This window comes from Siphateles boraxobius, unplaced genomic scaffold (genome assembly GCF_051911475.1).
Source record: "Siphateles boraxobius isolate OS27281-9 unplaced genomic scaffold, OSU_SipBor_1 30, whole genome shotgun sequence".
In the NCBI taxonomy this organism is placed as follows: Eukaryota; Metazoa; Chordata; class Actinopteri; order Cypriniformes; family Leuciscidae; genus Siphateles; species Siphateles boraxobius.
In genome coordinates this window covers 864,760-877,844 of record NW_027508920.1, presented here as the reverse complement: position 1 = coordinate 877,844, position 13,085 = coordinate 864,760, and the positions used below count along the sequence as shown (strand labels likewise).

General features: G+C 35.4%; 1 protein-coding gene across 1 annotated transcript; it reads left to right on the top strand.

Moving 5' to 3' along the window:
• The first annotated feature begins 2,650 nt into the window (after positions 1 to 2,650).
• Positions 2,651 to 8,546, top strand: LOC143757139 (uncharacterized). The gene is made up of 6 exons (XM_077248093.1): positions 2,651 to 2,670; positions 2,954 to 3,085; positions 3,201 to 3,308; positions 7,311 to 7,410; positions 7,509 to 7,622; positions 8,070 to 8,546. Exons 1-6 carry the CDS (start codon positions 2,651 to 2,653, stop codon positions 8,544 to 8,546), a joined length of 951 nt encoding a protein of 316 aa, XP_077104208.1.
• The last annotated feature ends 4,539 nt before the right edge of the window (positions 8,547 to 13,085 follow it).

Below are 13,085 nucleotides of genomic sequence, written 5' to 3'. Positions count from 1 at the left end.
TCAACACTTAACGTGAAAAGGCTTAGCCTAACATGGCTCTGTGTTCCAAAAATATAGTCAATGATAATCAAATTTATATCTATATATATGTGTGTGTGTGTGTAATGTAAGGTTTGCACCATAGCTGCCCTAAACTAACAGTGTTGGCGATATATATTTTTAATATATATTTTTAAGTTTCCTTAATCCACACCAGGACACAGTAGTGTTTCTAAAGCTTAAATATAATAATTTAATTTTACAAACAAATTTGGGATTTAGTGGATTCAAAGACCGCACAAAATGTTATATGAAAAGCAAGTCTTTGGGAACAACTAGAAACTATTTGGAAGTCAATAACAACAGAGGCTGTGGAAAAGTACATAAAAATGCCAGGAAGAATGCAAACTGTTATCAAGACCGGAGTAGGCCATACAAAACATGAAGATTTTTGGTTATTTTATGTGATTAAAAAAATATTTGTTCCACTTAGTTATTTGCATAATAAATTACAATAATATTTTTAGTTTTAAACCATTTTTTGTCAGACTCAAAAAATACATTCTCTTTATTTTGACAGGTGCCGGAGGCGTAATAAATTTGACAAGCACTGTATAGAGGGCAGTTTTACCTTATTAATACCTGTGTATCTGCGTTTTTCAAATACTTAAATTTAACCAATTACTTTATTAAATCACAATTCTACAAACTGTTACTGACACCATCAACTAAAACTATTTTTAAACTGCAAAGGTGGAACATAAGCTGCATCTGACATGGCATTTATGTTTATTTACACATAATGTTTAATGATACTCATGTACATTTACATTGCATAAGATACATAGGCCTAGCCTGTAAAAAAAAATTCTGTCATTATATTATATAAGTCAATATAGAGGTAAAGCTGCAATATTAAGACAAAATCATTATGGTTGATTATTGCTCTTGAAATTTTAATGATTATTCATTTATTGGTGGAGGAAAAAGCATATTCTGACTACAGAAAAAAACAAAGCTAAGAACCGTAATGAAATTGTTTAGGCCTATTGCTTTTTTGGATTAGAAATAAAGACAACATTGAAATATAGTACTAGTATTAGCACTAGTATGGAAAACAAAAGGGTTATTGAAACTGGGAATATATTAGAACGCAATCAAAAAACACTGAAGCAGTCCATGACTTCAGTCTAACGCGAGTTACGCAAAATGAATCTCTTACTTGCATATTTTCTGTATTTTCTGTTGTTTATGATAGGCTAATAAGAGAAAATTCAGAATTTAATCAGTAAGCGCATGAAACCCTCATGACGCGTGACGAAATGTCTCTGATTGGACATTGCGTTCATCAGAAACATGTTTGATTGGTTATAATGTTCAACACCGCAAACTAAGTGTAAAATAAATCATCATCATAGTGGTACTACTAGCTAATAGTGATGGGCGATACTGCAAATTTCTGTATCGATCCGATACCAAGTAAATACAGGGCCAGTATCGCCGATATCGATACCGATACCGATACTTTTTCATTTTAAAAGCATGCATTTGAACTTGTATGCACTTACAGCAGTGTGTCATGATTTATGAGGTGAATGCATCATTAATATGCGAAATCTGAACACGTTTTCATGACTACTAGGCCTAAATATTTTGTGATCTGTGCTCTCAACTCCCCTTTAATTAGTCAGTGATTTTTACAAAACTACCCAAATTATAGTACTAGCCTACTGTTCAAAAGTTTGGGGTCTGTAAGATTTTTATTTCTCTTAGTAAAAACTGTAATATTACAATTTAACAATTTAACATAGTCTATCTGTTTTCTATGCCATAGTAAACTGTAATTTATTCATGTGATCAAAGCTAAATTTTCGGCATCATTACTCCAGTCATGATGATAATTCATTTATGCTGATTTGCTGCTCAGGAAACATTTCTTATTATTATCAATGTTGAAAACAGTTTCATATTTTGTTGGAAACCATGATACATTTTATGCAGAATTATTTGATGAACAAAGTTGAAAGAACAGCATTTATATGAAGTAGATTTTTTTTTACAGTGTAAAACCCTTGACTGTCACTTTTGATCAATTTAATGTATCGATCCTTGTTGAATAAAAATATTAATTTCATTAAAAAGATCTTACTGACGTCAACATTTTAAACCATTATGTACAGTTTTGGTTTGTTTATTGCGAAATAACTCCCGATTGTTTCTCTGTCATCTAAGCAAGGCTTCGTTTCCCAAACGCACTGGGCCTGTGAGCTCAGCGAAGCACCAGCATCGAACGCTCTCTGTGATTGATTGGTTTCGTCTTGTATACAGATGACTAGGAGAAAAGGTTCTATCCTACACAATTACCCGCTAACATTCGCTTATTTTACACACTGAATTGCATGCTAAATTAATAAAAAATTACTGGTAAAAAAACCACACATTTGGATCGATATTTTTGTGTGAGGATCGATCCTTTTCGATACCACGGCAGTATCGAAGTATCGATAATTCAGGATCGATCCGCCAATCACTACTAGCTAACATTAGGTCATAAGAAGAACAGGCATGTTAAGTTACCTTTGTCCAAAAGGTCCTTGGTATCAGGTGCGCTGCGTTGAAGGCAGTTCCTCTTCAGGGAAACCCCTTTCCTTCGTGGCATACTGTCGTGTGGATGTATACTATCGTGTGGATGTAACGTTAGGTAAGAAAGAGGATTTCAATACAAATGGGGAGGCTAACGTTATCTGTTTGCTGTCGAAATACTCCTCCTGAGTCCTGATAGGGATCAAGTTGGCGGTTCAGAATGCAACAGACCAATCAAAACTATCTTACGTCATGGGACAGACCACTGTCACGTTTCACGTAGGCAGCCATTTACCAGCACGGCGCCAAAAATTTCAAATCGGACAGTAAATAAATCTATCTAGATGGCTATGTGTTCAAGGCAATTAAATAAGTTAATACGTTTATGCAGTAGTGGAAAACATAGAAAAAAAATAATCAAATGGCTACAGAAGAAAGGCTTGCTGTGCAAGGCACCAAGTTGTCGCCGCTGTGGAAAAAACATGCGAATTACAACACACAGTGGACGTGATGGTTATATATGGTATGTGACAGTAGGCACCCAGTTTAATTCGTTATTTGGATAGTCTAGTAAACGTTAACATAATTTTAGACAACTTGCTTCTTAGATTTACTAATATTTTGCACTGTTTTCTTAGGACATGTCGAAGAAACACGCATCGCAGAATAACACTCTCCATTCGAAATGGATCACTGTTTAATAACTCGAGGGTTCCTCTGGTTAAGTGGATGGAGTACATCTACAGGTAACGTATAGTAGCCAGGCACTGGTTAAACTTTATTTTACGGTGTCATTGTTACAGTGCAATTATATATGTAAGTACTGAGTAATATTAATTAAGTGCATGCACTTACTATAGAGATTGCTAATGTGACGTCATCGTGACGTATTGCCAGTGGTGAACGCAAAAGCATTTTGGGAATCCGCGGCACAAACAGAAGGCGCCAGATTTGATTGCATGGAGGGAAGAACGCAGTGTTCAAGATGCCGTCTTGCACAGTTTTGAAAACGAACGCTAAGTGTTGTTTTAAGGACATGTTTGTGTATGCTCGTAGACAGCCACTCTGAAGCGGTCAGAGGCGATTCTAAAAGATTCAAAAAGTCGAGACAGGACCTATCCTCAAAATTCTACCCACCACTCTAACTTAGTTCATCCAAAACAAACTAGAAAATAGACTCAAAGTGCTAAATACCTGAATTATCCTTTAAGAACGGATCAATATATTTGTTTTCCTTAATTTTAATGAACCCTAACTTTATTCTCATCTGAATGGTAAATAATTGATTTTCGTATAAAATTATTCTACCATTAAAAACACATTTGATTTTTTTAATCAATGTAAAATATGTTACGGTGGCCGAGAGAGCTCAACGTCCTGCAACCTAAAGAAGAGGCATGCAAATAGAAAAAAACGCATGCAAATAGAAAAAAACGCATGCAAATAGAAAAAAATGCATGCAAATAGAAAAAAACACCAGCAAATAGAAAAAAACACCAGCAAATTATGAAAACATCTTCATCAGTTTCGCAGCACACGTGTACTCCAAATACTCACAACACAACCAAATACAGAAACGCGCTGCAAAAGTTCACAACACAACCAAATACAGAAACGTGCTGCAAAAGTTCTCAACACAACCAAATACAGAAACGCGCTGGAAGTAACTCTGACCACAACGGAAATGTTTCCGGGGGAACCAAATAGGTGACGAACCCGCCTGGGACGTGCTTCCAGGAAAGAACTGACAAGAAGTGAAGGCTTTTTTTTAATATATAAATAAACTATAATATTAAAATAATATTGTAATATGTTGTATATAGAAATAATATTATAGTATTATATTGTAATATTATACTTTTTTATAGTTCTGTACTCTTTGCTTACAGCTCAAAATTCTACTTTATTTTATTTATTTTAACTTTTTTTTCCGCAAAACATACAGAGATTAATTTTTTATGACAACTTGTATACAATATATTAAAAATATGTTCAATGTCATCAGAAATGAGAAAAGAACAATGAGCTGAAAACTAAAATAAATGAAAAAGATAGAGAAGAAGAACATGAAGGAAATATATTAATCTTTACATCAGTTACACCAGAGCCATTCTCTCTATGGCTCTGAGTTACACTATACAAATTGTTTCATGTTATGTTTAAAATTTCATAAAGAAAAGTTTCATAAGAAGGTGTAGGTAATGTAGGGTCCAATGTTTTAAAGTTGAGACACTGACACACAGATATATAACGGATATATAAAACGCATATTTAACAGTTTTTTGGTAAAGTAAACATAAATTTATTTGCAACCGTTATGTTAACAGCATTATATTTCTGTCCTCAGAACAGCTATTCAGCTGATGGACAACGTGCTGCGTTGTCATGGGAACATCCCAGGTGAAAATAATTATGTTGGAAGTTGTCTTTCACTGCTCCTTTCATCAAGTGCGTTCCAAACGGCTACATAAATGGCACACAGTGCCATGCTCACTCCAAAGTCCCACTTGAAGAGCTCTGCCGTCTGCCCTTCGAAGGGAGTAGGGCATAGGGATGCTCACGTGTAATAAGCACGTCCCAGCCGGGTTCGTCACTTATTTGGTTCCCCCGGAAACATTTCCGTTGTGGTCTGTATTACTTGCAGCGCGTTTCTACATTTGGTTGTGTTGTGAAGTTTTGCAGCGCGTTTCTGTATTTGGTTGTGAGCTTTTGCAGCGCGTTTCTGTATTTTGTTGTGTTGTGGGTATTTGGAGCACATGTGTGTTGTGAAACTGATGAAGTTTTCTTAATTTGCGGGTGTTTTTTTTATTTGCATGAATTTTTTTCTATTTGCTTGCGTTTTTTTCTATTTGCATGCGTCTTCTTTAGGTTGCAGCACGTTGAGCTCTGTCGGCCACCGTAATATGTAACTGCTCTGAAGAAAATAAATGAAAACCAATGCGATATGATTAATGTCCAAAAGATGTAACCCACAGACTGTTTTGAAATGGGGTTGGGGTTAAAACTGTGTGTGTTTGGTTGGGTGACAGTTGTAGGTTACAGTTTGACAAGAGTTTAGAGTGTGACAAAAGCACAATGTTGTGTTTTATTGCGAGTGTAAGTTACACAAATATAAGTAAACACTTTGCAGTTTGAATGATAACCTCTATGAACAAAATGACGGAGTATGTTTTTTTATGTTTCCAACTTCCACTGTTCGACCGCGCCTCTCTCTCTCTCTCTCTCTCTCTCTCTCTCTCTCTCTCTCTCTCTCTCTCTTTCACACACACACACACACAGTTCGATCGCGTCTCTCTTGACATGAATTCTGACTGCATGCAGATAGATGAGAGAGAGCGAGGAGTGTGGTGCTTAAAACATTACATTTGAACGGACGACAGTTTTCTGGTATGGTCCGACAATGTTTTCTTTAGCCCGCTGCATTTTGTAGGATTAGCCTATATTCTGTTTTTCACGCTATTTTTTTTTTCATGCCAGAACACTAGCCTGCTATGCCAGCCCATGTAAACGGGCCAAACATACCCATAATTCTTTGCGTTCTGATGACGTTGCCGCCCAGTTGGTCACATGTCTTAGCGATCTCTATAGAGTTAGGGTAGGATTAGGGTTTGGTTGGTTAGTTGCATGTAATTATGCATAATTAACTATTAATACTAGATTAATAGAGCACAGCGCCGCCTTCTCAACGCTGTCCAGTGTCCACAGAAATCAGTTGCTGGTTTGAGTTTTCGGTAACACTTTATTTTACAGTGTTTTAGGGTAATTACTTAATTACTTAGTAACTTAGTAGACGTTGTAATGACATGTAACAAAGTGTAATTAACATGTAACTAAGTTATGGAACAGCCTGTACTTACAGATTGTAATTACACACATGTAATAGGCAGCTACTGTTACACATATGTAATAAGCCGAGATGGATAATGTTTATAGATGCACATGAAGTACACTTAAGTACAATCTTGATAGACTTTATTTTACGTAGCTTATCCATGTGTAATATTATGTAATTGCAATGTAATTAGGAAGGTACTGCATGTGAAGCTGTGAACTAGTTTGTTTAAATCAAACTAAGGCACAGATGGATAAGGTATGTATACACAAAGTACACTTAAGTACAATCTTGATACACTTTATTTTACGTAGCTTATACCTGTGTAACATTCTGTAATTTCAATGTAATTAAGAAGCTACTGCATGTATTTAAGCTGTAAACTAGTGGGTTAATTAAGATGGATAATGTATGTAGATTTACATGAAGTCCACTTAATCTTGATACACTTTATTTTATGTTACATGATATGTGTAATGCTACAGAACGTGCAAAATTACCATGTGTAACTGCAGGCTTTTCCCGACCGTAGTAGCCTAAGTACTTGTGTTACATTGTGTAGTACTAAGTACTTTCTTATATAATTACACTGTACCAAGTCTGTAACACGCATGTAACCGACTTATTACATATGTGTAACAGTAGCTGCCTATTACATTTGCGTAATTACAATCTGTAAGTACAGGCTGTTCCATAACTTAGTTACATGTTAATTACATTTTGTTACATGTTATTACAACGTCTACTAAGTAATTAAGTAATTACTCCATTCACTTGTAGCTATGTTACACACTACATGAAAGGTAATTTTCAAAAATCCATAAATTTAAATTACTATTTATTTCTAATCATCTTTTTTGTACTTCATTACATTTTGGTTATTGTTTATAATTAATTAAAATTATTTTCTTAAAAGGTTTTCACAGGGTCTACATCTAAGACAAATTGATTTGATGGAAGACTGTGTTGCCAAAACATCAACAACATTGTCCAGAATGAACAAATTGCTCAGGAAGGTATAGCTTAAATTTAATGACTCTTCAGTGCTACATTGCTCAGCTAATTGAACTGTAATTAATTTTGTCTGTACTAATATCCACATATTTTTTTACAGGTTTGCATTAATGCATTGAGTAAACTGAAAAGAAAAACAGGTCTTAGAGTTGGTGGGAAGTCAAGACAGAAGTTTGTGGCCATAGATGAGTCTAAGTTCGCTCACAAGAGAAAGGTACATCTGACATGAGAAATACAAAATGATTGAATGATTTGCCAATAGCTGAACAATAAGTTCTCCTCAGAGGTGTAAAGTATCTGAGTAAATGTAATTAGTTTCTTTACTTAAGTATAATTTGTAGTTGTACTGAGTATCAAATATTAGCAACTTTTACTCTCTATTTGACTAAATTTTTTAACAAGTAAATGTAACTTTTACTCCAATACATTTGTGATAAGTAATGCATAACATTTTGCATGGCGCCTAATTTTTTCTGCAGCAGTTTATTTCTGCTATAAAGAAGTGATATCGCCATCTATATTCATGTGTGCTGAGGAATGGCTTGAATGACCCCCAAATGGTCATGGGGAGATCAGAATCCAAGTGTATGTTTTATCAAACACAATCCAGGTTTAACTGCTGTTAACATTTGTTATGTTTCTTGTGTTTATGCATTTTCAGTTTAATCGTGGCCGCTGTCGTACTACTTGGCAGAGAAAAAAAGGCTGGGTGTTTGGGATGATGGAGGTTAAAGGAGCTCGCCGCCTACCAGTCTTAAAGATGGTAAAGGATCGTTCCAGGACCACATTGATGCCCATCATCAAAAGGCACATCAGAAGGGGGTCAGCTGTTTACAGTGACAATTGGAGGGCATATCTGAATGCGCTACAACCACAAGGATACAAACACCTAACTGTAAACCACAGTAAAAATTTCATTGATCCCCAAACTGGCTGCCACACACAACATATTGAACGGGCCTGGCTAACCATCAAGGCACAGGTATCAAGATTCAGGGGTAACAAAACTAAAAAACTATTAAAAGAACACTTGAAATTCATCCAGTGGCACTACTGCCTGGGAAGAAGAAATAGGAAAGGTGCTTTGGCACAGTTGATCCATGATATTAGAAAAGCATACAGGTTTAGATTTAATTAAAGTTATATCAGCTGAAAATGCATGATTTTTTTTTATTTTCTAGATTTTTTTTTTTTTTTTTTTTTTACTTTGCTGTGACCTTTTTTCAGATTCATAAATTTGTCTGTGCCATGCAAACCATTTCTGCCTTGTATCTTAGGAGTATTTGCAAAACAAGGTTACATAGTGGATAATAAACTCTGAAATACTCTATGAATGTGATAGTTATGCTTTGATAGATTCTGAGATATTACTGCATAGCACTTTTAAAGATTTACCATTTATTTCCTTTATTTTTTCCCTTTAATTTTCAATTTTTTGATGTGACATTCTGGTGACAATTTGCCTTTACAGTGAATTACAGTATTCTGTTCTTTTGTAGTATACACAGTGTAACTGCGATTGCTTGCTACATTTTAAATGCCACATTAAATTGAGTATTTAGAAATGAGGTTTGGGTTAATATTATAATGTTAATATACATATACATAAATGTACATATACAGTAAATTGTGGTTGGTATCAAGTATTTCACACTTTATATTAAGTTTCTGAGGAGTTACCATGTAAGTACTCTGTAAATACAGTGTTTTACAGTAGTTTGGGTTTTGCATATTACACAGTAAGGACCGACCGTTTTACACTTTATATTAAGTGGACAGTTCCTGAGGAGTTACCATGTAAGTACACTGTAAATACAGTGTTGCACAGAAGTTTGGGTTTTGCATTTTACACAGTAGGTTATGACCGTTTTACACTTTATATTAAGTAGACAGTTCCTGAGGAGTTACCATGTAAGTACACTGTAAATACAGTGTTTTACAGTAGTTTGGGTTTTGCATATTACACAGTAAGGACCGACCGTTTTACACTTTATATTAAGTGGACAGTTCCTGAGGAGTTACCATGTAAGTACACTGTAAATACAGTGTTGCACAGAAGTTTGGGTTTTGCATATTAAACAGTAGCTTATAACCGTTTTACACTTTATATTAAGTGGACAGTTCCTGAGGAGTTACCATGTAAGTACACTGTAGATACAGTGTTGCACAGAAGTTTGGGTTTTACATATTACCCAGTAAGGACCGACCGTTTTACACTTTACATTAGTTCCTGAGGAGTTACCATGTAAGTACACTGTAAATACAGTGTTGCACAGAAGTTTGGGTTTTGCATTTTACACAGTAGGTTATGACCGTTTTACACTTTATATTAAGTAGACAGTTCCTGAGGAGTTACCATGTAAGTACACTGTAAATACAGTGTTGCACAGAAGTTTGGGTTTTATTATACAGTAAGGACCGACCGTTTTACACTTTACATTACGTAGACAGTTCCTGGGGAGTTACCATGTAAGTACAGTGTTGTACAGAAGTTTGGGTTTTATTATACAGTAAGGACCGACCGTTTTACACTTTATATTAAGTAGACAGTTCCTGAGGAGTTACCATGTAAGTACACTGTAAATACAGTGTTGCACAGTAGTTTGGGTTTTGCATATTAAACAGTAGGTTATGACCGTTTTACACTTTATATTAAGTAGACAATTCCTGAGGAGTTACCATGTAAGTACACTGTAAATACAGTGTTGCACAGAAGTTTGGGTTTTGCATATTACACAGTAGGTTATGACCGTTTTACACTTTATATTAAGTAGACAGTTCCTGAGGAGTTACCATGTAAGTACACTGTAAATACAGTGTTGCACAGAAGTTTGGGTTTTACATATTACACAGTAAGGACAGACCGTTTTACACAGTTCCTGAGGAGTTACCATGTAAGTACACTGTAAATACAGTGTTTTACAGTAGTTTGGGTTTTGCATATTACACAGTAGGTTATGACCGTTTTACACTTTATATTAAGTAGACAGTTCCTGAGGAGTTACCTTGTAAGTACACTGTTAATACAGTGTTTTACAGTAGTTTGGGTTTTGCATATTACACAGTAGGTTATGACCGTTTTACACTTTATATTAAGTAGACAGTTCCTGAGGAGTTACCATGTAAGTACACTGTTAATACAGTGTTTTACAGTAGTTTGGGTTTTGCATATTACACAGTAGGTTATGACCGTTTTACACTTTATTTTAAGTAGACAGTTCCTGAGGAGTTACCATGTAAGTACACTATAAATACAGTGTTGCACAGAAGTTTGGGTTGTATTATACAGTAAGGACCGACCGTTTTACACTTTACATTAAGTGGACAGTTCCTGAGGAGTTACCATGTAAGTACACTGTAAATACAGTGTTGCACAGAAGTTTGGGTTTTATTATACAGTAAGGACCGACCGTTTTACACTTTACATTAAGTGGACAGTTCCTGAGGAGTTACCATGTAAGTACACTGTTAATACAGTGTTTTAAATAATACAGTAAGGATGACCTTTTTAGACTTTATATTGTTTACCGTTGCTGAGGTGAGGAGTTACCATGTAAGTACACTGTAATTCAACATTAGTCCTGCCAGTCATAAATACATGGTATAAACATAGGAATCATCCTGGTATACATATAGTTTCAGTGTATTCCAAACTGTAACTGCAGTATTGGATTCCATGTGGAATTTGAACAACTTGATTAAATACATGTTGTTGTTACAAAATGTAGTTACATAATTCCTGTTACACGTGTACTTACTGAAGTGAAAAAAGTGTTGTTACCAATGTACTGTTACACATTTGTACTTACGCATACCATTCCGTGAGTTGTTACATATGTGTAGGTACACAAATATTACAGCTGTAGATACTATGTACCAGTGTGTACTTACGCTGTAGTTACATACTATGTACACATGTAGTTACCATGTAGGTTCACAGGTATTAGGGCCACTTAATATAAAGTGGGACCGATTTTTTTATCACTTATTACAGTATATATTTTTGTATTTTAATCATTTTTAAATAATTAATAACTCTGTTCATTATAATGTCAGAGTCACCACACACTACTAGAACATGGGAACAAGTAAAAGTGAAGTACTAGAATATTCTACATAATGGTTATTTGTACTACATATACTAGTCTCTTTTAAAAAGGCACTTTTAATAAATGTTTGCCTGTTTATAAAAGCAACCAAGAAAAATGCTGAGAAAAAAAGAAAAGAAAAACAAACAGGTGGTGGTCCTGTACCCCCACATTATACCCAGGCAGAAGAGTTGGCCCTTGGGTTGAATGTTAACCCACCCATTGTGAAGGACATCCCTTGGTTCAACTCTTCCTCAAACCCACAGCAGGGACCAGTAGCTGCAACACCTTCATTACTGGTAAATCAACTTTAAATGATCTTAGTACACTGTAAAATAATTTGTTCCTGCATTAAATTAAGTAGGCCTATGATCCACATGGCTGGTTCAGTCATATCATCTGTTAAACCTTGAACAAGGTTTGCTTGAATTTATGAATTGATTTGACTTGTTATTGATCACATTTCCCCCCAGTGTACTTTATTGTAATGAAATTGTGTTTTCCTCTTTTGTGCAGTTTTAAACAATACACCAACACTTTTATCGGTTCCCAAGCAAGTGGTGGCTGAAATATGTGCAGTAAGTGGACTTTTTCTAAATTTACATCAAAAGGGAAGAAAGTACAACACTTTGTAATGCCCATTTTCCCCAATGCACAGGACAGTGAAGAAACCCTCTCAGATGACTGTCTTTTGGAGAAAGTATCTGTAAGTACATAAATAACTTTACTTAATTTACACTTGAGTTACCTATTATTTCTGAATGCAATATGAGTTGCAGGAGTCCACATCTTACAGAAAGGCCTACAGACGAGTGTGCACAAAGCAGTGATACAGAGGTGGGCACTGGGCAGTGTTGTAATTTTCCTTTTAATTTTGTTGCAATAGGCATGTGTTGACAGGTTTACCCCAAGCCTACCCCTAACCCTACCCCTACTCCTAGAAAATAGAGTATTTTTTTTAAACTTGACAACTTAAAGAAAAAAACTGGCACTAGAGATACAGTTGCTTCAAAGGAACTTCAGAGTAAGTGCTAATATATTATTTCACACAGAGCACTATTGCTGACCTTGCATAATATCTCTTATTGTAGGCAAAATATGACTTTATCACTGGCTTTTCTTTACAAAGAAGAATTAAAATAAACCTCAAAGAACTAAGCATATTTGTCTCGTCTTTTATTAAACATTTATTGAAATGTTTTATATTTTTTCGGATGGCGGCAATGTTGTGTAATATGGCACATGCAATGCCACAGGCCCTGTCAGGTGCAACCCTCAGGCTTTTCAGACACTGAAATCTTCCCTTTAGTTGCCCAAAGTTCATTTCATTGTGTGCCCTTGTCCTGGCTAGAGCTGCATTGTAACTGGTCTGGGGTTTGGGTCAGGGAATGGGGTCATAAAACACCTGTCTGCCTTTGAGTGTATGTAATACAGTGAGCTTGATATTTATATTTTTCCTTACCACGTTCAAATAATGTGCATATGTGACGGGATAAATATTATAGGTTGAGAGTTCTTTAAATAAATCCTGCAATAATGGGGTTGCGGTTCCTATGGGCGGCGCTGGTGGCGCTATAGGCTACGGTGTG

Coding starts and splice junctions, on each gene's coding strand:
- LOC143757139 (XM_077248093.1), top strand. CDS start 2,651: ATGTATACTATCGTGTGGAT. Junction 3,309..7,310: donor TGGATGGAGTACATCTACAG/GTAACGTATAGT, acceptor TTTTCTTAAAAG/GTTTTCACAGGGTCTACATC. Junction 7,411..7,508: donor TGAACAAATTGCTCAGGAAG/GTATAGCTTAAA, acceptor ATTTTTTTACAG/GTTTGCATTAATGCATTGAG.